This window comes from Rhinopithecus roxellana, chromosome 5, assembly GCF_007565055.1.
Source record: "Rhinopithecus roxellana isolate Shanxi Qingling chromosome 5, ASM756505v1, whole genome shotgun sequence".
NCBI classification, from domain to species: Eukaryota; Metazoa; Chordata; class Mammalia; order Primates; family Cercopithecidae; genus Rhinopithecus; species Rhinopithecus roxellana.
Window position 1 is genome coordinate 59,561,928 of NC_044553.1, and position 21,365 is coordinate 59,583,292.

At 54.2% G+C, this 21,365-nt stretch overlaps 2 protein-coding genes across 9 annotated transcripts; both read left to right on the forward strand.

The window, feature by feature from the left end:
- Positions 1-684: 684 nt before the first annotated feature.
- Positions 685-4,707, forward strand: RIPK3 (receptor interacting serine/threonine kinase 3). Its single transcript, XM_010363712.2, has 10 exons — positions 685-922; positions 1,132-1,272; positions 1,407-1,716; positions 2,169-2,314; positions 2,441-2,487; positions 2,695-2,862; positions 2,973-3,040; positions 3,256-3,630; positions 3,762-3,822; positions 4,337-4,707. The coding sequence occupies exons 1-10, from the start codon at positions 903-905 to the stop codon at positions 4,555-4,557; spliced, it is 1,557 nt and encodes a 518-aa protein (XP_010362014.2). The 5' UTR covers positions 685-902; the 3' UTR covers positions 4,558-4,707.
- A 929-nt stretch (positions 4,708-5,636) lies between these two features.
- On the forward strand, positions 5,637-21,212 carry ADCY4 (adenylate cyclase 4). 8 transcript variants are annotated; one of them, XM_010363713.2, is made up of 25 exons: positions 5,637-6,232; positions 7,763-7,960; positions 8,068-8,229; positions 8,813-8,962; positions 9,394-9,542; positions 9,621-9,732; positions 10,454-10,581; positions 10,731-10,889; positions 11,217-11,349; positions 11,516-11,689; positions 13,347-13,390; positions 13,524-13,610; positions 13,801-13,870; positions 14,214-14,311; positions 15,298-15,382; positions 15,490-15,627; positions 15,896-16,345; positions 16,601-16,785; positions 16,989-17,073; positions 17,473-17,631; positions 19,691-19,837; positions 20,142-20,249; positions 20,366-20,480; positions 20,798-20,922; positions 21,008-21,212. In XM_010363713.2, the coding sequence occupies exons 1-25, from the start codon at positions 6,074-6,076 to the stop codon at positions 21,158-21,160; spliced, it is 3,573 nt and encodes a 1,190-aa protein (XP_010362015.2). In that variant the 5' UTR covers positions 5,637-6,073; the 3' UTR covers positions 21,161-21,212. The 8 variants fall into 8 exon arrangements, 7 of the variants coding, with proteins under 7 accessions (XP_010362015.2, XP_010362017.2, XP_010362016.2 ...); XM_010363715.2 differs by having other exon boundaries at positions 16,235-16,345; XM_010363714.2 differs by lacking the exons at positions 9,621-9,732; positions 10,454-10,581.
- The last annotated feature ends 153 nt before the right edge of the window (positions 21,213-21,365 follow it).

Genomic DNA, 21,365 nt, shown 5'->3' on the forward strand with positions numbered 1-21,365 from the left:
CCCTTGGAGTGGGTTTGGGGTCTGCCAGCTCAAGGAGCTCCTGTTCATAGGGCATATAAGTCCCTATCGATGCCAAGGAATACAAATAGGGATCCTTCACTACATCGTTGGATGCTTCACAACTTTCCCAGCCACCTGCAGGACCAGCTGAGTGGTCCTGCAACCTATGTGAAAACAGGTGAAACCTATGTGAAAACCTATGTGAAAACAGGATAACTTGATGGTTCAGAGCCATTATTTCCATATGGGCTTAGGCAAGGTACTTAAACTCTCAGTGTCTCAGCTTCCTCATCTATAGAAGGGTAATAAAAGCAGTACCTATCCCCTTATGGTCCGTGTGAGAATTAAATAAGCTAATCTATGTACCTGGTGCATGATAAGTTTTATATATGCGTTGGCTATGATCTTAGGGCAGCTATGAGAGAGCTGAGCCCTAAAACCATAAAACCCTTCTAAGCACCATCTCCACTCATGGCCTGGCAGGTGGTGGAGCAGGAAATCCTGTGGGAAAAGGGAAGGCTTTGACTGTAGGAGTGCGTTGATTGTGGGTTCCTGGAAGGTGAGGACCCATTCCCTAACATCCTCAACGCCCAGCCACACCTAACCTGGCCGCTGCACGCAGCAGGCACTCAGGAAACGCTAGTCAGGGAGAAAGGCACTAGCTTTCGGTTTGCCCCCTGCCCCACCCCAGGGGCGGGGCTGTAGAGGGGCCCGGAAGGGAAGTTGTTCAGTCAACTCAGAATACGGGTAGCAACCGGAAAGTGGAGTCACCGTCTTGGTCTAGAGACTGATCCCTGCAGAGACAGATCCCTTCCCCTCTCTGCCAAAGACCCCAGCCCCAGAAGTCACTCCATCTCCTACTGCTCGCAATTTCCGGAGGCCCCCTCGCACCTTCCAGCCTGATGTCGTGCGTCAAGTTATGGTGAGTAGGAAGTGGCATGTCAATCTCAGCCTCCGACATTCACACCCAGAGCGCCCCACGGACTAGCTCAGAGAACGCCTTTGAGTCTGGAGACGGTGGGGGCCGGCGAGGGAGGCCGGGGATTGCAGCAAGAGCGCCGAAACACAGGGGCGCGGGGAGCAGCGCTGGAGTAGGGCACTGCCGGCTAGTGGGCGACACCCCTGTCTCAGGCCCAGTGGTGCCTCTGCCTCCTTGGTGTCCATCGAGGAACTGGAAAACCAGGAGTTCATCGGCAAAGGCGGGTTCGGCACAGTGTTCCTGGCGCGACATAGGAAGTGGGGCTACGATGTGGCGGTCAAGATCGTAAACTCGTGAGTGACCCCGGTTGCCCCCCGGCCGCAATCTGGCCAAAAAGGTGGAGCCACTGTGCTCTGGGGCCTGAATGGGGAATGGAGGGATTTTTTCCACGACCCAGGTGCGACTCCAGCTCTCTCCTGGAGTATAGGAAGGAGATATCCAGGGAGGTCAAGGCCATGGCAAGTCTGGATAACGAATTCGTGCTGCGCCTAGAAGGGGTCATCGAGAAAGTGAACTGGGACCACGTGCCCAAGCCGGCTCTGGTGACTAAATTCATGGAGAATGGCTCCCTGTCCCGGCTGCTGCAGCCCCAGTGCCCTAGGCCCTGGCCGCTCCTTTGCCGCCTGCTGAAAGAAGTGGTGCTTGGGATGTTTTACCTGCACCACCAGAACCCGGTGCTCCTGCACCGGGACCTCAAGCCATCCAACGTCCTGCTGGACCCAGAGCTGCACGTCAAGGTCAGCTGGTCTACACCCCTCTCAGCCTCAGGACAAAGTCCCACCCCAGAGCAGCTCCAGCCAGGGCCCCTGGACACTAGACCTCCAGAGCCCTGTCTATTGAATAGGGGTAGCCTCTCCCTCTGGACACAGGGCTGCCAGGGGACAAAGCCCAGCCAGGAGTTTTAGCTCCTGCCATACCAGGTGAGAGAGGCCCCGACCCACACTAGTCATGTCCACCAGCTGCCCCATCAGCCCCTCCAAAGAGTCATGGCTGACCCAGCCCTGGAGACTCAGACCTTGACCCAGCCTTACCACAGGCACCTAGATCTACTATCCAAGGGAACCTCTTCCTTTGACCTCCACACTCCCTTTACAAAGCTGAACCTGAACCTTCTGGGGGTAGGGGGGTTTCTGGTGGCTGCCTGGCCCCCTTGTCTTCCCTACCTCCCACTTCTTTCCTTCCTTTGCAGCTGGCAGATTTTGGCCTGTCCACATTTCAGGGAGGCTCACAGTCAGGGACAGCGTCCAGGGAGCCAGGGGGCACCCTGGGCTACTTGGCCCCAGAACTGTTTGTTAATGTAAACCGGAAGGCCTCCACAGCCAGTGATGTCTACAGGTAAGGATCCCAGCCCAAACACACAGCCGGGATTCCTACACTTCTCTAGGCCTTCCCAGGGGGTGATGTATAGGAAAGGAGTCTTGCCAGTGATTGGACTGGTCCTCAGCTTTGTGTCTCCTGCAGCTTCGGGATCCTAATGTGGGCAGTGCTTGCTGGAAGAGAAGCTGAGTGTAAGACTTTAGGCGGATTCTGGGATCCTTAACCCCAGGTGCCCTTCTCTTGAAAGCCCCAAAGCTTCCCCTTCCTGCTCACCTACTAAGATTGCCCTCCTCCCTCCTCGTGCCCCCACATTACACTCCCTGCCTCTTTCCATGATGGAGCAGATATTCCCTTTTACCCTGAATGCCTTCTCTTTTCACCCTTCTCCCCTACTCCAGTGCCAACAGAAGCATCACTGGTGTATGGAGCAGTGTGCAAGAGGCAGACCCGGCCCTCATTGACTGAGCTGCCCCAAGCCGGGCCTGAGACTCCCGGCTTAGAAGGACTGAAGGAGCTAATGCAGCTCTGCTGGAGCAGTGAGCCCACGGACAGACCCTCCTTCCAGGGTGAGCTGGCCAGTTAGCTGGATCTGGGGTAAGCTTGGGTCTGTCAGCAGGGGGCTTTTCTCAGGAAAAGAAGATTTGCTCACCTGCAACACACTCTGCTGTCCCTCTAGAATGCCTACCAAAAACTGATGAAGCCTTCCAGATGGTGGAGAACAATATAAATGCTGCTGTCTCCACAGTGAGTGCCAACATCACCCCTCTCCAGGAGCTGGTCAGGGATGGCACAACATGGCTACCAGGCCATCCAATGACTCACCATTAACCACAGCTTTTTTATGCCTTGACCTTTGTCCCCACCCTCCCCAGCCCACCCCTGAGTTCCAAGAAACTACTCCCTTGGGTTTACTCTAGCTCATCCAAGTCATACCCAGCAAACTCCTCCCATCCCTGCAGGTAAAGAATTTCCTGTCTGAGCTCAGAAGCAGCAATCCGAGATTTTCTACCCCAGAGTCAGGCCAAGGAGGGACAGAAATGGATGGCTTTAGGAGAACCACAGGAAACCAACACTCTCGTAATGATGTCATGGTTTCTGAGCTGCTAAACAAACTGAATCTAGAGGAGTCTCCCAGCTCTGTTCCTGAAAAATACCCGAGCCTTACCAAGAGGAGCAGGGCACAAGAGGAGCAGGTTCTGCAAGCCAGGACAGCAGGGACATCTTCGGATTCAATGGCCCAACCTCCCCAGACTCCAGAGACCTCAACTTTCAGAAACCAGATGCCCAGCCCCACATCAACTGGAACACCAAGTCCTGGACCCCAGGGGAATCAGGTGAGACATTGGCAGGATTAGGGGATGCACTAAGAATCCTATAAATGCTGTCCCCTTGCCAGGGAAAACAGAGGAGTGCACTGGGAGGTCCAGGCTCCAGGACAAAACTGGATGCTCTGTGCTATTTGCAGGGGACTGAGAGACATGGCATGAACTGGTCCTCCAGGACCCCGGAGCCAAGTCCAGTAACAGGTACCCACTCTCCACCTCTTTCTTTTCCCTGTTCAATTCTTCCACCAGACTCCTCCTCCAGATCTATATCCAGATTCAGGGTACTTTGTGGAGGGGAGGGGAGAAGATGATCTAACTCCACCTCATTTCATAAATGGGAAAACTGACACCCCCTGTGAAAGGAGCCCTCTGAGGTCACACAACAAAGCTTGAGTTTGTCCCTGAGTTTTCTAACTTTCCACAGCACCAGCTCTGTGAGCCCCCTAAGTTCCATTGTTTCAGCAGTCCAGAGGACCTCCCAGCAAAAAAGATCAGGGTCTCAAATGTCAATTGCCACTCTCTAGGGCTTCTGCTAAGCCAATTCTGGAGAGGAACTCTGAAGGGAACGGCACAGGACACACCTTGACACAGCCATTTGGGCGACCACTCCACTCAAGGCCAAGTTGGGGGTGGAGACCTCAAACTCCCCACCCACCCCCAACTTGGCCTTTCTGACAGCTAAACCCTCCTGCCACCATCACTATTTCTCTTAAAGGGCGACCATTCATTAACTTCCACAACTGTTCTGGGGTGCAAGTTGGAGAACACAACTGCTTGATTATGCAACAGACAACTGCCGTGCCCACAGGGGGCCTGGCACCTTCAGGCACGGGGAGGGGCTGGCAGCACCCCCCACCAACAGGTTCGCAAGAAGGTCCTAAAGAACCTGAAGCCTGGAGCGGGCCACAGGGTTGGTATAATCATAGTGGAAAATAAAGCACCTTCAGAGCTTGCCTCCAAGAGTTACGAGTTAAGGAAGAGCGCCACCCCTTGAGGCTCCTGACTTCCTTCTAGGGCAGTCTGGCCTGCCCAGAAACTGACTTTGTGATTTGTCCCCCAGGAGTCAATAAACATGATGGAATGCTAGCCAAAGTCTGAGCTCAGCCAGGGGCAGGGAGGGACTGGGATGGGGGTGGAAACTGCCAGTGAGGGATAGGGAGGCACCACAACTCTGCTATGACAGGAAGCAGGGATGCTGGGGGCTGGGAGTGGGCAACGGCCTGGCACACAAGGTCAGGGCACAGCCGGCTACAACAGGAAGGAATCTCAGAGGCCTGGTTCCACAGACCACTCTAATCTCAGGGCAGTGCTTCCTCTAAAGCTTAGGATGGCGACCCCACCCTAACCCTAAACTCTGGGGATAGAGGCTGTGGTCCCTTTTCTTCTGGGTTCTCAAGACTCAGTTGCAGGGCTCTGGGAAGGGATGAGTTGGTGTGCAAGATCACAGACCAGGCCCCCACAGTGCCCTCAGGTTCTTAGAGATCATGAAGCCCCGTACCTGCCTCCACCACACACTCAGGTTGCTTCCTAGACATTGTTTCCCTTTTGATTCCCAGCTGCTGTTCGGAAGTGGAAAGCTATGGCTCCTAAAGCTGTACACACGCACACCCCCTCCCACGGAACAGTTCAAACCTGGTAGTAGTGGTTGCCAGCCAGGCGGAGAGAGGAGGAGAATGAATGCCCCCAGCTCTGACCTAGATCCCCACCAGGACCCACATTCTTCCCTACATTCTCGCCAGGCTTCAGCCCCCCGCCCTCAGTCTCCCCACTACCAAACGTTCACCCTCATTTCGACACACCCTATTCGGTCCACCCCAGCCACCCCTTCGCATCTCTCCCAGGGTCCACATTGCCCTTCCCTGAAGGGGCTGAGGCGGGAAGGCGATGGTGTTAGGAAAGACAAAACCAAGTGCGGGAGGAGACCAGGGGAGTCCGGCTTCGGCACAGGAAGGGGCCGGGCTGTCCTGTCGGGGAAGTGGGAGGGGGGCCGCGGCGCCTGGAGGGAAGCGCCTGTCGCCCCGGACTCTGAGCCAGAGCGCAGCGGCGAGCGTGACTCCGCCATCAGGTCCCCGGCTCCCTCCCTGGGCCTAGCCCACTCCGCTGCGCCAGCTCCGCGGGCAGTGAGTTCGGGGGACAACGGAACCCGGGGCTCCCTCGCACCAACCCCAAATCCTGCCCTCCTGGCGATGAGGCTTTGCTAGGGCACCTCCACAATCCCGGCATGACGGAGGAGGAGGAAAGGACTGAGGGATCCCCTCATAGCCAGCTGGGAGCGGGCTGGGAGGCCACAGGGAGGGTCTGAAAAAGGAGACGGGATTGCCACGAGGTTTGGGGGCGCGGGGAGATAGCGGCTTGGAACGGGTTAGAAAAGCTCAGGTGGGGCCCGCCGGGCCGAAGCAGGTAATCCGGCGCCCGGCCCTAGCCAGCCTCGGGGCTCTGGGCGGGGGAGATCATGGCCCGCCTCTTCAGCCCCCGGCCACCCCCCAGCGAAGACCTCTTCTACGAGACCTACTACAGCCTGAGCCAGCAGTACCCGCTGCTGCTGCTGCTGCTGGGGATCGTGCTCTGTGCGCTCGCGGCGCTGCTCGCGGTTGCCTGGGCCAGCGGCAGGGTAAGCCGGGCCGCCGCTGCGGGAGGGTCGCTGCCTGGGTAGCATTTTCGGGGTTGGGGTTTGTGGGGTATTTTTTTCGATGTGTTTCGTTGCTGGGAGCCGAGAAAGAAAGAACCATTGAGCCTGGCTAAGAACTGCAGTGACCCTGGGCAAGTCACTCTACCCTTCTGGGTCTGCGCAGGGAGAAAGCTGAGTCCAGGATACTTCTAGTTTCTGTCTGGGTTCTGACAGACTTCATTAACGTCCGTGGTCTATGGGTTCTACAATAAATCCATCACCGGATTTTCCAGTTTTCCAAAAGGGAAATTCTAGGAGGCCCCTGAGGAATTCATTTCCTGCCTTTCTCTGCCTCTTAGGGGATGTGGGGCAGTTGTGCCCACAGACTCCCAGAAGGCACCCTCCACCCGGCTCTCACTGAGTCCCGAAGTAAACCCATGTTCAGTTCTTGTTTGGGAAGGACGGGGGTCTTCAATCCAATTCTAGAAATGGCCTGCCCCGGGTTTTCTTTTCACTCCTTGGAGGCAAGGTGGGAAAATCACCGGGCGCGGCCAATCCTTGCTGGTCCACGCCTAAATCCGGAAAGAGGTGGGGACAAAACGCAGGGGCGGCGGTGGAACTTCTGCAAGGAGTTGAGGCAGGTGGCGAGATCGCAGCCCTGGCGGCCAGGAAGGTGCGGGACGCCGTGGGTCCTGGCGCCCCCTGCTGCTCGAGCGCTGCCTCGCACCGCCCTCCGAGCTGCCAGCCGCCGGTCCCGGCGCCGCCGGGAATCTCATGAGCAAATTGGCCAGATTTGGAGACATTCATTCCGAAGTGCCTTCTTGTGAGCTAGGGTCTATCTTTTACTTGCTTCATGAAGCTTTGGTTCCCGTTTGACAGATAAGAAAACCGAGGCTCAGAAAAGTCATGGATTCACAAATAGGGATGGGAGCCAGATCTTCTAGGTAGCTGTCCCAGGCTCAGCAAGATAATAGGTTGGACCGCAAGAGGCTGGGCGCGGTGGCTCACGCCCGTAATCCCAGCACTTTGGGAGGCTGAGGCGGGAGATCGCTTGAGCCCAGAAGCTCGAGACCAGCCTGGGCAACTTGGCGCGATCCTGTCTTCTACTAAAACTACAAAAAAAAAAAAAAAAAATCAGCCGGGCGTGGTGGCGGGAGCCTGTAATCCCAGCTACTCTGGAGGCTGAGGCACGAGAATCACCTGAACCTGGAGGCAGAGGTTGCGGTAAGCCGAGATCGTGCCACTGAACTCCAGCCTGGGCGACAGAGCAAGACTCTGTCTCAAAAAACCAACCAACCAACCAACAAAAACCACACGAGATTGCTGAGTCTAGATAAAAACAGTAGGACACAAGCAATTTCAAATGGTTCAACCTAAAGTGAATGGCAAGCGGAGATGCCTTGCCTCCTTTTCGTATTTAGGCTTGAGACATCTTTCAGTACTGGGCTGAGGGGCTGGGCTGCCGGCTCTTCCTTTATCAGGTGCGTTCCTTCTCCCTGTCACAATCTTCCCTCATACACCCCTTGCCCACAGGAGCTGACTTCAGACCCGAGCTTCCTGACCACTGTGCTGTGCGCGCTGGGCGGCTTCTCGCTGCTGCTGGGCCTCGCTTCCCGCGAGCAGCGACTGCAGCGCTGGACGCGTCCTCTGTCCGGCTTGGTGTGGGTCGCGCTGCTAGCGCTAGGCCACGCCTTCCTGTTCACCGGGGGCGTGGTGAGCGCCTGGGACCAGGTGAGAGGGGCGGCAGGCAGGGCAGCGGGGACGGCCCGGGCTTCGATCCCTCACCAGGCCTTGAATAGCCTCACTCAGGCCTTCGGCTTTCCGCGCCCTGCCCCCAGGTGTCCTATTTTCTCTTCGTCATCTTCACGGTGTATGCCATGCTGCCCTTGGGCATGCGGGACGCCGCCGTCGCGGGCCTCGCCTCCTCACTCTCGCATCTACTGGTCCTGGGGCTGTATCTTGGGCCACAGCCGGACTCACGGCCTGCACTGCTGCCGCAGGTGAGCACGCAAGTAGCACAGGCTGCGCTCAGGACGGCTCTGTCACGTGCTAGTAGGCTCCTTTGGTGGGGTTGCGGAGCTGTGACTCCAAGGCAGGGTGCAACGTTGGGAGTAGGATACCCAACCTTGCTTTCGCAGAGCTGGTGCAACAGTGTGGTGCAATGCCTGCTGTTACCAGAAGAGGGATCCAGGTCTCAAGGAAGGGAGTCGTGTCGTGGTTTGCCCGGGGACAACAGATGTTGGTTAATGAAACCTTGACAGAGAATGTAAAAAAAAAAAAAAGTTTTGTGCCACGGAAGTGGGTAGCGACAGTGGAGTGGTATTCCAAACAGAGGAAATGTACCTGCAAAGGTTCCAGACCTAAGAGGTCGTGTTGGTGAAGCAGCGGAGAGTCTGGAGCAGGGAGCTTCTGGGAAGGGAAACGCCCCTAGGGATGCCACAGTGTGGCACCACTTGTCTCACAGTATGTTAGGTCCCTCACTGTAGAACCCAGTCTTCCCCCAGCCAGTCTTTGAGACCAATTCCAGCTACACATGACAACCACCCGGGTCCCGTGTCCTCTGAGGCTGGCCTTCGCCCACAGTTGGCAGCAAATGCAGTGCTGTTCCTGTGCGGGAACGTGGCAGGAGTGTACCACAAGGCGCTGATGGAGCGCGCCCTGCGGGCCACGTTCCGGGAGGCACTCAGCTCCTTGCACTCGCGCCGGCGGCTGGACACCGAAAAGAAGCACCAGGTCAGCCTGGCCTAGGAAGGCCAGACCAGCGCTCCCAGAGAGGAGTTGCTTAGATTACATAACGGGGGTCCTCCACAAGTTGAGTGACTCTGGGCAGGTTTCTTGACCTGTTTCCTCTTTTGTATAAAACGTGGGTATTGCCCATCTTAGAAGGTTGTGAGGCTCAAACAAACCAAAGCCTATAAAAAGCACTTTAGAGCATTATGATATTAAGTGAACTCTCATTCAGGTGTTGATACTGGGAGTTCAGTCCCTAAAGGTGATCAATGTAGGACGGGGTGCTGGAGCCCTGCTGTGTGCAGAGGGAGGACCTGGGGGAGCATCCTGGGGAGCACGTGTGGTGGGCAGTGTGGGCTCCTGAGTGATTTGGGGGGCAGGGGCTCCCGGCTTTAGGATGCAGAGGAGTTGGTGCTCATAGTGACCTCTTCTAGGAACACCTTCTCTTGTCCATCCTTCCTGCCTACCTGGCCCGAGAGATGAAAGCAGAGATCATGGCACGGCTGCAGGCAGGACAGGGGTCACGGCCAGAAAGCACCAACAATTTCCACAGCCTCTATGTCAAGAGGCACCAGGGAGTCAGGTATGATGAAGAATGGCCGGAGGGGAAGAGCCTGTGGGCTAAGACCCTGGCCCCACTGACACAGTCTGCCCTATGCAGTGTGCTGTATGCTGACATTGTGGGCTTCACGCGGCTGGCCAGCGAGTGTTCCCCTAAGGAGCTGGTGCTCATGCTCAATGAGCTCTTTGGCAAGTTTGACCAGATCGCCAAGGTCAGAGAAGGCTTCCCTCCCCACCCAGGGACCCTCAAATTTCCCATCCTGGGTAGCCCCTTCCAAGGGAAACTCCCACCTTATAAGATCCCAGGCCCACTTCAGTGCATGCAGGCCCCCAGATATCCCAATGGAAAGAGGAAACCCTCTCAAACATTCCCAGTCATGAAGCTGCTCACCACACATCTGAAACCTGCAGAGATCCCTCAATATCTCCACAGATGTCCCAAGTACAATGCCCCATACAAGCTCAGAGCCCCAACATATGTGTCTCTGGACACTGTGACCAAATCTATAGAGACGTTTTGATATTCTAACCTTAGGAGGCCCTTCCAAGAGAAATTTCTGCCCTATGCAACCTCAGCCCAGCAACCTGCTTAGACTCCAGGGATACCTCCAAGCAACCAATTCTTGGGTTCCCCCCAACCTCTCAATCCTGAGACCACTACCACATACTCAACTCTGGGTACCCCCTTCACATGCCAAAAGTGGAAAGAGCCACAGCCATCCAGCCCTTGCGGAAACCTTTCTGAGAAAGAGATCTGCATGGAAGACAGTTAGCCCCATATCAGGTGAAAGGAGTCCCTAGATCTGATCTAGACACTACCCCACCTTGGAAGTTCTTCAGGAATACCACACTCGCTCCCCGCTTTTCCCAACTCCCTCCTACCCTTCTGGCCTCTAACCAGGTTCCTCTACACACCCACATACACACTCCCAGGAGCATGAATGCATGCGGATCAAGATCCTGGGGGACTGTTACTACTGTGTCTCCGGACTGCCACTCTCACTGCCAGACCATGCCATCAACTGTGTGCGCATGGGGCTGGACATGTGCCGGGCCATCAGGTCAGCTCAGGCGGTGGTCAGGAGGAATGCTGAGGGTGGATGTGGGGGGCAGCAGGCAGCTGACAGAAGTCCTCTTTGTGAGAATCAGGGGTGTCTCATAGGCAGGGCTGTGGGCAGGACTCAGATTGCCCCACACTCTCTCTGCTCAGGAAACTGCGGGCAGCCACTGGCGTGGACATCAACATGCGTGTGGGCGTGCACTCAGGCAGTGTACTCTGTGGAGTCATCGGGCTGCAGAAGTGGCAGTATGACGTTTGGTCCCATGATGTTACACTGGCTAACCACATGGAGGCAGGCGGTGTACCAGGGTGAGACCTATGGCCCTAGGCAGCTACAGCAGAAGGCCAACCAGGCCTACCACAGGCTGCCAATCTTTTCGTTAGTTCCTTAAGATAAGCACAAGATGAGTACCTTAAGATGAGTCCCATATGGGGCTTGGGAGATCTTAGGGTACGGGGAGGGGAGCTGGGAGGCACCTCTTGTAACACAGGCTCTTTCTTGAAGTCAGACCTCCAGGAATGATCTTTAAAAGACATGAGATGTTTGTCAGTTCTAGGAGCCACGGGCGTGAGGGGGCAGGAAATAGGAGATGTGAAGGCCCTCCCTGCTGACCCCTACTGCCTCCCTCCTTCCAGGCGAGTGCACATCACAGGGGCTACCCTGGCCCTGCTGGCAGGGGCTTATGCTGTGGAGGACGCAGGCATGGAGCATCGGGATCCCTACCTTCGGGAGCTAGGGGAGCCCACTTATCTGGTCATTGATCCACGGGTAAAAGCCCAGCGCAGACCCCATGGGTTGGTCCACACAAACTGTCCCACAGTCAACAGGCCTGACCTCTTCTGTGCCAGAGATTGAGTTCCTGGATCCTAGTGGGGGGTGGAGGAAGAACGAGGAAGTGTCTGTCATCTTTACTCTCAGCCCTCGTGTGTCCCAGGCAGAGGAGGAGGATGAGAAGGGCACTGCAGGAGGCTTGCTCTCCTCGCTTGAGGGCCCCAAGATGCGTCCATCACTGCTGATGACCCGTTACCTGGAGTCCTGGGGTGCAGCCAAGCCTTTTGCCCACCTGAGCCACGTAGACAGCCCTGTGTCCACCTCCACCCCTCTCCAGGTATGTGCACCTTCATCCTGAGCCAGAGCTTAGTTAAATCCACCCCCAGTATCCTCAGGCCCCACTCCCAGCCTTCTCTGCCCCCACCACCAGTGAGCCACTTAATGATTTGTGATATCCCAAAGTCTTGAACTGTCTGGTCACCCCAGTCACTGGTTCAGGCCCTTCCTTGCCCCTCCTTCCAGAGAAAGGGCCCTCCAGCTCACCTCAGAGAAGATCCAAGATCCCTACAGACACCATGTCCATAACTCCCCAGCCTCTACTCAGGAGAGTGCCTTCGCCTGACACCACATAGGCAGTTGGACCCCCACTTCCTCCTGTCTCTGATTGTAGGGCTGTGCACCCATAGCACCAGGAAATGTCTCTGTTTAACTCAGTTCCTGAAACTGCATGCTCTCTTCTTCAGTCCCCCCAACACTGGGGAGTGGAAGAAGGACACTGGCAGCAGTGGTTGCAGGAAGTACTTAATTCCAAGTGTTAACGTGAGGTAGGGGAGAGGTCAGAGGGTTAAGCTGGCAGGAGGAAGAGGAAGGAAGAAGCTGAGGCTCAGCTGACTGTTGGAGGATGAGACCTCTAAGGTGGGTGGAGTGGTATGTGGGGATTGCTGAAGCCCAGGGACTATGAGATGACCTTAGGTGCAAGGTTGTTGTTCAAGAGTGTCTCCTGAGGCAGGACCTTCACTAGCACAGAAATCCACTTAGCCCCTGAAGTTCCAGGGGATCAGTCAAATATCAGAAATCTTGCCAGGCACAGTGGCCACACCTGTAATCCCAGCACTTTGGAAGGCCGAGGCAGAGGGATAGCTTGAGGTCAGTAGTTTGAGACCAGCCTGGCCAACATGGCGAAACCCCATCTCTACTAAAAATACAAAAATTAGCCAGGTGTGGTGGTCCGTGCCTGTAATCCCAGCTATTCACGAGGCTGAGGCAAGAGAACTGCTTGAACCTGGAAGGTGGAGGTTGCAGTGAGCTGAGATTGCACCACTGCACTCCAGCCTGAGCAACAAGAGAGAAACTCCATCTCAAAAAAAGAAAGAAAGAAAGAAAGAAAGAAAGAAAGAAAGAAAGAAAGAAAGAAAGAAAGAAAGAAAGAAAGAAAGAAAGAAAGAAAGAAAGAAGAAATCCAATCAGGTGTTGTGGCTCATGCCTATAATCCCAGCACTTTGAGAGGCAGAGGCAGGCAGATCACCTGAGGTCAGCAGTTTGAGACCAGCCTGACCAACATGGTGAAACCCCATCTCTACTGAAAATGCAAAAATCAGCCAGGCGTGGTGGCACATGCCTGTAATCCCAGCTACCCAGGAGGCTGAGGCAGGAAAATCGCTTTAACCTAGGGGGCAGAGATTATGGTGAGCCAAGATCGCGCCATTGCACTCCAACCTGGTGACAGAGCAAGATTCCGTCACACACACACACACACACACACACACAGATTCTGGGAGTCTAGAGAGTCAGGGGGAAACTTTAAGGAGGTTCAAACCTCCTCTTCAAGGGCAGGTGGGATTTAGGAGAGAGAGAGGTCATTAGAGGCAGAGGAAAGAGCCCAGTGAAATGCCCAAGGTCAAGGACATGTATAGAGCATGCAGTGTGGCTCATGGTCTACCTCACTACAAGAAAAACACCCACCATGCCCACCTCCCACTGTGCTTTCCCAACAGGAGAAGACCCTGGCTTCCTTCAGCCCCCAGTGGAGCCTAGATCGGTGAGGAGGCCTCAAAGTCTTTGCCAGTGGGGCTGTCTGGATGACCCCCTACGTCCTCCCTGGGGGTCTGCTCCTGCTTTGCCCAGATGCTCTGAGAGTCTCTGTGGTGATGTACTTGGCTCTCACTGTGCAGAAGCCGTAACCCCCGTGGACTAGATGATGAACTGGACACCGGGGATGCCAAGTTCTTCCAGGTCATTGAGCAGCTCAACTCACAGAAGTACGGAGAACAAAGAGGGCTGGGAGGGCCACAGGCCCTGAGGTCGTGTGGTGGAGAAGGGATGGTGCTCCCTGAGGGACTGGAAGGAAGACTCACCTGACCACCGCTCTTGCCCTCACTCTGCCCTCTTCCTGCCCTTCTCTGCCCTCTGCTCTCTGGTGCTTTCACCCACCCTCCCACCTCCCACCAGACAGTGGAAGCAGTCGAAGGACTTCAACCCACTGACACTGTACTTCAGAGAGAAGGAGATGGAGAAAGAGGTGAGCTGTGGAGTGGATGGCACCAAACGACTTCCCAACTTTAGTTCCTTGGCGCTGGGAAGGGGTCAGCCCTTGGGTCTCCTCCCCAGGTCTGCTCAGTTTGTGATCCTAGGGGTGAAGAGCTTGTGCCTCTCTCTAAAGGAAAGTCACTCTGTAGACTGAGCTACTGGATGGTAGAGGGAGGAAGGAGGGTAGCTCCTTGGAGAACTGGTAGGGTCTACATGGAACTGAACTGGAGGCTTGGCAGTGAGGCTGAGGAGCCCATCCCTTGCCCGGGAGTGATGCCTTCAAGGTGATGGGCAGCACTGGACCCTGTCTCTACCTCCGGCCCCCTCACTTTCAGTACCGACTCTCTGCAATCCCCGCCTTCAAATACTATGAAGCCTGCACCTTCCTGGTTTTTCTCTCCAACTTCATCATCCAGATGCTAGTGACAAACAGGTGAGAGAGCCCCAGGTGAAGGCGGCCCTGGCTGTCATAAGCGGATCACCTGGCCCTCATGACCCCTGGCCACACTCTCTTCGTTCACCCCTTCCCCTTAGCTTCAGGCACTTACCCACAGAGGAAACGGGTTTTCTGGAGAAAATTATAAGCGCAGTCCTTACTTTATCTTGTACATCCTGTGGACTTTCTACACAGCCCTAGCATTTTCCCACGAGTGTCTCTTTTGGTGCTAACAACATCTCCATGAAGGCGGGTTTGTTTCCATTGAGAAACCCAAATCTGGTAGCAAATGTGTGAGCTTAGAAAGTAGGCCCTCATTCCTAGTCCACTGCTAGCAGGGACGAGGACTTGTTAACTCAGCCACGTGGCCGGGTGTAATGTCTCACGCCTGTAATCCCAGCACTCTGGGAGGCCAAGGCAGGTGGATCACCTAAGGTCAGGAGTCAAGACCAGCCTGGCCAACATGGTGAAACCCCGTCTCTACTAAAAGTACAAAAATTTGCTGGGTGAGACAGCAGACGCCTGTAATCCCAGCTTCGCGGGAGGCTGACAGTAGGAGAATCGCTCAAACCCTGGAGGCAGAGTTTGCAGTGAGCCAAGATGACACCACTGCACTCCAGCCTGGGCAACAGAGCGAGACTCCGTCTCAAAAAAAAGAAAAACAAAAAACAAAAAACTCAGCCAGGTTAAAGAGCTTTGGCCTAAAGACCCAGAGATCAGTCTGCTGTAGCCTTGGTCATTCTTGTGAGCCCCCACTCCCCACCATATGGGTCCCTGTTCCACCTCAACACTGCTCTAGACCCTTAAGCCAACCAACCCAGATCATTAGAATGCAATGTGTTTTATCAGCCAGGACCCCACCGCCAGCCAACCCAGATTCCCCGGAACCACTTCCCCCATCTCCCACCCAACTCACTAGCACCTTCATAGCACACAGGGAGCCTGTTCTGGCACTTCAAGGCCTCAATTTTGTCTCCCTTTAGGCCCCCAGCTCTGGCCATCACGTATAGCATCACCTTCCTCCTCTTCCTCCTCCTCCTTTTTGTCTGCTTCTCAGAGGACCTGATGGTGAGGTGGGCTGAGGGGTGGAAGTGGCATGCCAGAGCCCTGGTCACAACCTGTCCTGAAGAGGGTGCCCCAGCCCCATGGCTAAGACGCACATGCTCCCTCCACAGAGGTGTGCCCTGAAAGGCCCCAAGATGCTGCATTGGCTGCCTGCACTGTCTGGCTTGGTGGCCACACGACCAGGACTGAGAATAGCCTTGAGCACCGCCACCATCCTCCTTGTCTTTGCCCTGGCCACTACCAGCCTGGTGAGGACAGAGGGGGCCCTATCCACCCCCATCAGGGCATGTTGGACCTGCCAGGGACTAAAAGGCAACCCCTGGATTTGGGCAGGCAGCTGGACTAAGCCCAGGGGATGCTGGAAATGTTGTACAAATAGAAAGAAAAAAATTACAGTCACCAGCAATCTACCATCTGGGCATAATAGTTGTTAATAACACTTTGGTGAATGTCCTTCTTATCTTTTTTCTGTGTAGGCAGTTATTTATTACTTAGATAACTTGACTGATTTTTCAGGATTTAGACTCATTCCTAGAATTCTATTCCTGGAGGGCACCTGGGAATCACCCATCAGCCAAGTTACAGAAGAGGAAGCTAAGGCCCAGAGAGGCTAAGTGGCTGGCAAGAGCTCACACAGTGGCTCAGAGTCAGAGAAGTACTCTTGATGCCCCTCACATAACTCCTCCCCCAGTGAGGACCCCAGTGCTGAGGTTCCCTTCCCTACCAGAAATAGCAGAATCCACCCCTTTGGACGAGTCTGGCCCTGACTCATCTCTGGGTCAGCTGAAACCCAGCACAAGCCACCATTGTGCCCAAGAAACTACCTGCCTCTTCAGCTCCTCATCTCCTCTGCAGTTCTTCTTCCCAACATCATCAGACTGCCCTTTCCAAGCTCCCAATGTGTCCTCCATGATTTCCAACCTCTCCTGGGAGCTCCCTGGGTCTCTGCCTCTCATCAGTGTCCCAGTGAGTGTTCCCACATGCCCTTAATTTCCTTCTGCAGACCCTTCCTCAGCCCAAGTCCACAGCCCCCTGAGTGGAGGAACACTCCATTCTGTGGGTTAGAACAGACATAAGTCACACCCAGTGTGTATCAGTGTGTATGACGCCCCCTGTCTCCCAGATAGGACCTGGGCCTGGGAGGGACAGGAAGGGAGCCCTCAGGTGTCCCCCCTCTGCCTGTGGGACATGCCCACTCCTGACCCCTGCCTGGCCCCACAGTACTCCATGCACTGCTGCACGCTGGGCTTCCTCTCCTGCTCCCTCTTTCTGCACATGAGCTTCGAGCTGAAGCTGCTGCTGCTCCTGCTGTGGCTGGCGGCATCCTGCTCCCTCTTCCTACACTCCCACGCCTGGCTGTCCGACTGCCTCATCGTCCGCCTCTATCTGGGCCCCTTGGACTCCAGGTGTGCACAGCTGCTGGACAGAGGTGCCAGGCCCCCTGGGATGGGAGTGAGATGGGACACAGCAGAGCTGTCCTGGCCTCACTGACCTGAATCACCCACAGGGCAAAGTGGGAGGGAAGTGGAGGCCTACATGGGCACTGGGGGCAGGGAGAAGGCCAGGAAGGGGCAGAGCAAGGGGCAACCCTGATCCATGGCCCCTTCAGGCCCGGAGTGCTGAAGGAGCCCAAACTCATGGGTGCTATCTCCTTCTTCATCTTCTTCTTCACCCTCCTTGTCCTGGCTCGCCAGGTAAGTCACCCAGCTCAGCCCCATCAGGGCCCACCTACGAGTGGCCCCCATATTTGTGACTTGATCTTTCTAATCTCCAGGGTTGAATCCCATTGGAAGCTTCTAAGCGAGCCTTCCTGCTTCCTTTCTTTCTCTTTCACTCCCCGTCCCTCCTTTCTCCCACACCCCTATCTGGGAAAGCCCATGCTTTAGAAAAAGTCTGCTGCCAATTCTGTATCCCTAGTCTGAATCTAATTTCAAGGATAGTCTTTCTCCAAGGATACTTGCACCTTAAGCCCTACGTCTAAACTGGGGGTGGGGTGGGGGTGGTTTCAGGCATCATGGAGTTGGGGCTGAACACGCAGAAGCTGGGCTTCCCCTGCTCTGTGTCTCCCCATGGCCCCTGGTGACCCTCCCCAGAATGAGTACTACTGCCGCCTGGACTTCCTGTGGAAGAAGAAGCTGAGGCAGGAGCGGGAGGAGACAGAGACGATGGAGAACCTGACTCGGCTGCTCTTGGAGAATGTGCTCCCTGCACACGTGGCCCCCCAGTTCATTGGCCAGAACCGGCGCAACGAGGTGACTCCTGACCCCCTGACTCCTGAGCCACGGATGCCATAGGGCCTAATCTCGGATGAAAGTCTTGACCTATGGCCGGTTCTCTCTAGTGCTTGTCAAGCGTCTTCATTTTCACAAGATCTTAGATTCTGTCTTTGGTTAGCACAAAATTGCATTTCAAATTCTTACTTGGAAGGCATGTCTTATCTAACTCATGACCATTCCATACATTCCAGAAGCTTAGGGTTGATGGGAGCTGTCTGGAGCAGGGGTCCCCAGCCCCCAGGCCCCAGGTCCATGGCCTGTTGGGAACTGGCTACACAGCAGAGGTGAGGTGAGCGGTGAGCCAGCACTACCGCCTGAGCTCCGCCTCCTGTCAGATCAGCAGCGACGTCAGATTCTCATAGAAACTCGAACCTTGTTGTGAACTGCACATGCAAGGGGTCTAGTTTGTACACTTCTTATGAAAATGTATTAGGCTGGTACAAAATTAATCGCAGTTTTTGCCATTAAAAGTAATATAATTAAAAGTAATTACTTTTTTTTTTTTGAGACGGAGTTTCACTCTTGTCCCTCAGGCTGGAGTACATGTAATGGTGCGATCTCAGCTCACTGAAACCTCTGCCTCCTGGGTTCAAGTGATTCTCCTGCCTCAGCCTCCCAGGTAGCTGGGATTACAGGTGCCTGCCACCATGCCTGGCTAATTATTTTTGCTTTTTTTTTTTTTAGTAGAGACAGGGTTTCATCATGTTGGCCAGGCTGGTCTCGATCTTCTGATCTCAGGTGATCCACCTGCCTCGGCCTCCCAAAATGCTGAGATTACAAGTGCACTGCACCCGACCTAAAAGTAATTACTTTTAATGGCAAAAAAAAAAAAAAAAAAAAAAAAAATGCAATTAATTTTGCACCAATCTGATAACTAATGCCTGATGATCTGAAGTGGAACAGTTTCATCCCAAAACCATCCCCCGCAACAGCCTGGGTGCGTGGAAAACTTGTCTTCCATGAAACCCATCCTTGGGGCCAAAAAGGTTGGGGACTGCTGGTCTAGAGGATATAGTCCACCCCTCTCTCTAGACATGTACTATCCAATATGGTAGCCATTAGCAGTATGAAAATTTAAGGTTAATGAATTAAAATAAAATATTCAGTTCCTCAGTTGCATCAGCCACATTTCCAGGGCTCAACAGCCACTTGTATCTAGTGGCCACCCTATTGAACACTGCAGATAGGGAATGTTTCCATTGCAAAAATTTCTATTGGATGCTGCTGCTCTAGATCCTCAAAAATTTTGCTAGAGCCAAACCATCAGAAAGTCACCCACATATTTGTACCATCGTATTTGTATCACCTGCTGGCCCTCTGCTATGGAAATGCTCTTGGCTCATATTGAGGGGTGTTAAAAGAAACAGCTCAGGAGCTCTTTCACAGCCTTATGCCCCCACCGCCTGCTCCCTGCTCCAAGATCAGTTCTGATTTCTTCTCTTATAGACACAGGGAATGTTGTAATCGATCCTTTTCTCTCTTCACTTTGGCTGCTAGAAAGCTAAGAACCAAAATCTAAGACTAAATAGGACTTCATGGCACTCATTTTGTGAACCACCCTCAGATCTGATTCCATCTTTATCATCTTACTCTTATTTTCCCTTTGCCTCATAGTCCCTATTGTTGCTTACTTTATCTTTCATTTTGTACCTGTCTTAACTGACTTAAACACTTAAACACGTTTTACCTTTGGTTTTGTAGCTGACTTAATTGACTTAAACACCGTTCAGCAATAGGATAGGATATAGAAATAATTCACATTGACAGGATCCCAGTTCTAGGAGTGATTCCCTTCGTGTTGCTATGAGGTGATCCTGACCCCAAACTTCTGTCTTTTCTAGAATTACAATGAGATCCAAGCTTTGACTCCTAAGTCACTTCCCTGGGGTAGCCTGGCCCTACTCCTCTCCCTCCTTCCCAATTCTTCTTAAACAGGGAGACCAGGAATGTGGACATGGGGAGGAGGGCCCCATGCAGACCTAGAAAGGAGAGGAACATGACATGCACCCCTCACTCCAGTCTCCTGCTCTCCCAGGATCTCTACCACCAGTCCTACGAATGCGTTTGTGTCCTCTTCGCTTCAGTCCCAGACTTCAAGGAGTTCTACTCTGAATCCAACATCAATCATGAGGGCCTAGAGTGTCTGAGGCTGCTCAATGAAATAATTGCTGATTTTGATGAGGTGAAAATTCCAAGAGTTTCCCAGACCCTATGTCCTAGATTCTAGAATTTCCCCCAGTACCTCCTTCCACTTTGCTTTTCTGGCCATGAAGTCAATCCTCCCCCCTACAGTACTCCCTCACCTCCTCTGATCCCCTAGATCTACCCACTCCAGCAACATTGCCCACCACCAACCCTCTCCTTCCTGACACCATCCTCACTCCCACAGCCTGATCCTTTAACTCCAAAGGCTTGGGGCTGGGCTTCTGGGAGAGGGGATGGAGAGAGTAAGAGAGACTGGGGACAGGACTCTTCTCTATATACAGCTGCTCTCCAAGCCCAAGTTCAGTGGGGTGGAGAAGATCAAGACCATTGGCAGCACCTACATGGCAGCCACAGGATTAAATGCCACCTCTGGACAGGATGCACAACAGGTACAGCAACCCTTCCTTACCTACCACCCTCCTCTGGTCTCTCACTGATGGGCTCATTAGTGGGACTTACTCCTGTGCCCTCACTGGCCCACCCTGGTGGGTGGGCCCATTGCCAGGATGCTGAACGGAGCTGCAGCCACCTTGGCACTATGGTGGAATTTGCCGTTGCCCTGGGGTCTAAGCTGGACGTCATCAACAAGCATTCATTCAACAACTTCCGCCTGCGTGTGGGTGAGAGACTTCCCCTGCTGCAGCAGTCTGGTACCTCCTCACCTTCCTGAGCTTGCCCCAGTCCAAGTCCTTTGTTAGCTGCTCCCAGTTCATCCTGAAGCCCCTTTCCTAACTCACTCCCTGGGATGGGGTGTGAAGCTGCTGGGCCAGGAGGTATGAGGCTCTTCCACTCTTTTTCTTAAGCTACATTCCTCCAGCCTTAGAGACCCCTCCTCTCCTCTAGGGCCCCCCAGGCTCTTCTCCCTTCCTTCTAGTTCCTTGTGCTTCCTCTTCCCCTCTTCCTTCTCCAAGTCTGTCATTACCACATCCCTTATTAGGGTTGAACCATGGACCAGTAGTAGCTGGAGTTATTGGGGCCCAGAAGCCACAATATGACATTTGGGGCAACACAGTGAACGTGGCCAGCCGCATGGAGAGTACAGGAGTCCTTGGCAAAATCCAAGTGAGTGAACAACATTGGAGGCATAGGGGGAGGGGAACTAAGAATAGGGCCACCTCTATATTCCCTCACCCCCCTCCAATTGTAGGTGACTGAGGAGACAGCCTGGGCCCTACAGTCCCTGGGCTACACCTGCTACAGCCGGGGGGTCATCAAGGTGAAAGGCAAAGGGCAGCTCTGCACCTACTTCCTGAACACAGACTTGACACGAAGTGGACCTCCTTCAGTTACCCTAGGCTGAGATTGCACTCCCCTTCTAAGAACCTCAATAAAGAGACTCTGGGGTGTCTGGAGCCCATTGATGTCAGAAGATGCCAATATAGCTGGGCATCACCTTCTCCTTGCCCTTCAGCGGGAAGTATTCTTCCCAGGCCAATTTTAGTGCAAGTGTGTGTGTGTAAGTGTGTGTGTGCATATGTGTGCACACATGCATGCATGTGAGACTG

Excerpts from the sequence above, each read along its gene's own strand:
- RIPK3 (XM_010363712.2), top strand. The coding sequence starts at position 903 with ATGTCGTGCGTCAAGTTATG. Across the intron at positions 2,315-2,440 it reads ACAGCCAGTGATGTCTACAG|CTTCGGGATCCTAATGTGGG; the intron begins GTAAGGATCCCA and ends TGTCTCCTGCAG. Across the intron at positions 3,041-3,255 it reads TAAATGCTGCTGTCTCCACA|GTAAAGAATTTCCTGTCTGA; the intron begins GTGAGTGCCAAC and ends CCATCCCTGCAG.
- ADCY4 (XM_010363713.2), top strand. The coding sequence starts at position 6,074 with ATGGCCCGCCTCTTCAGCCCCCGGCCACCCCCCAGCGAAGACCTCTTC. Across the intron at positions 11,690-13,346 it reads CCACCTCCACCCCTCTCCAG|GAGAAGACCCTGGCTTCCTT; the intron begins GTATGTGCACCT and ends CTTTCCCAACAG. Across the intron at positions 16,786-16,988 it reads CTGGGCCCCTTGGACTCCAG|GCCCGGAGTGCTGAAGGAGC; the intron begins GTGTGCACAGCT and ends TGGCCCCTTCAG.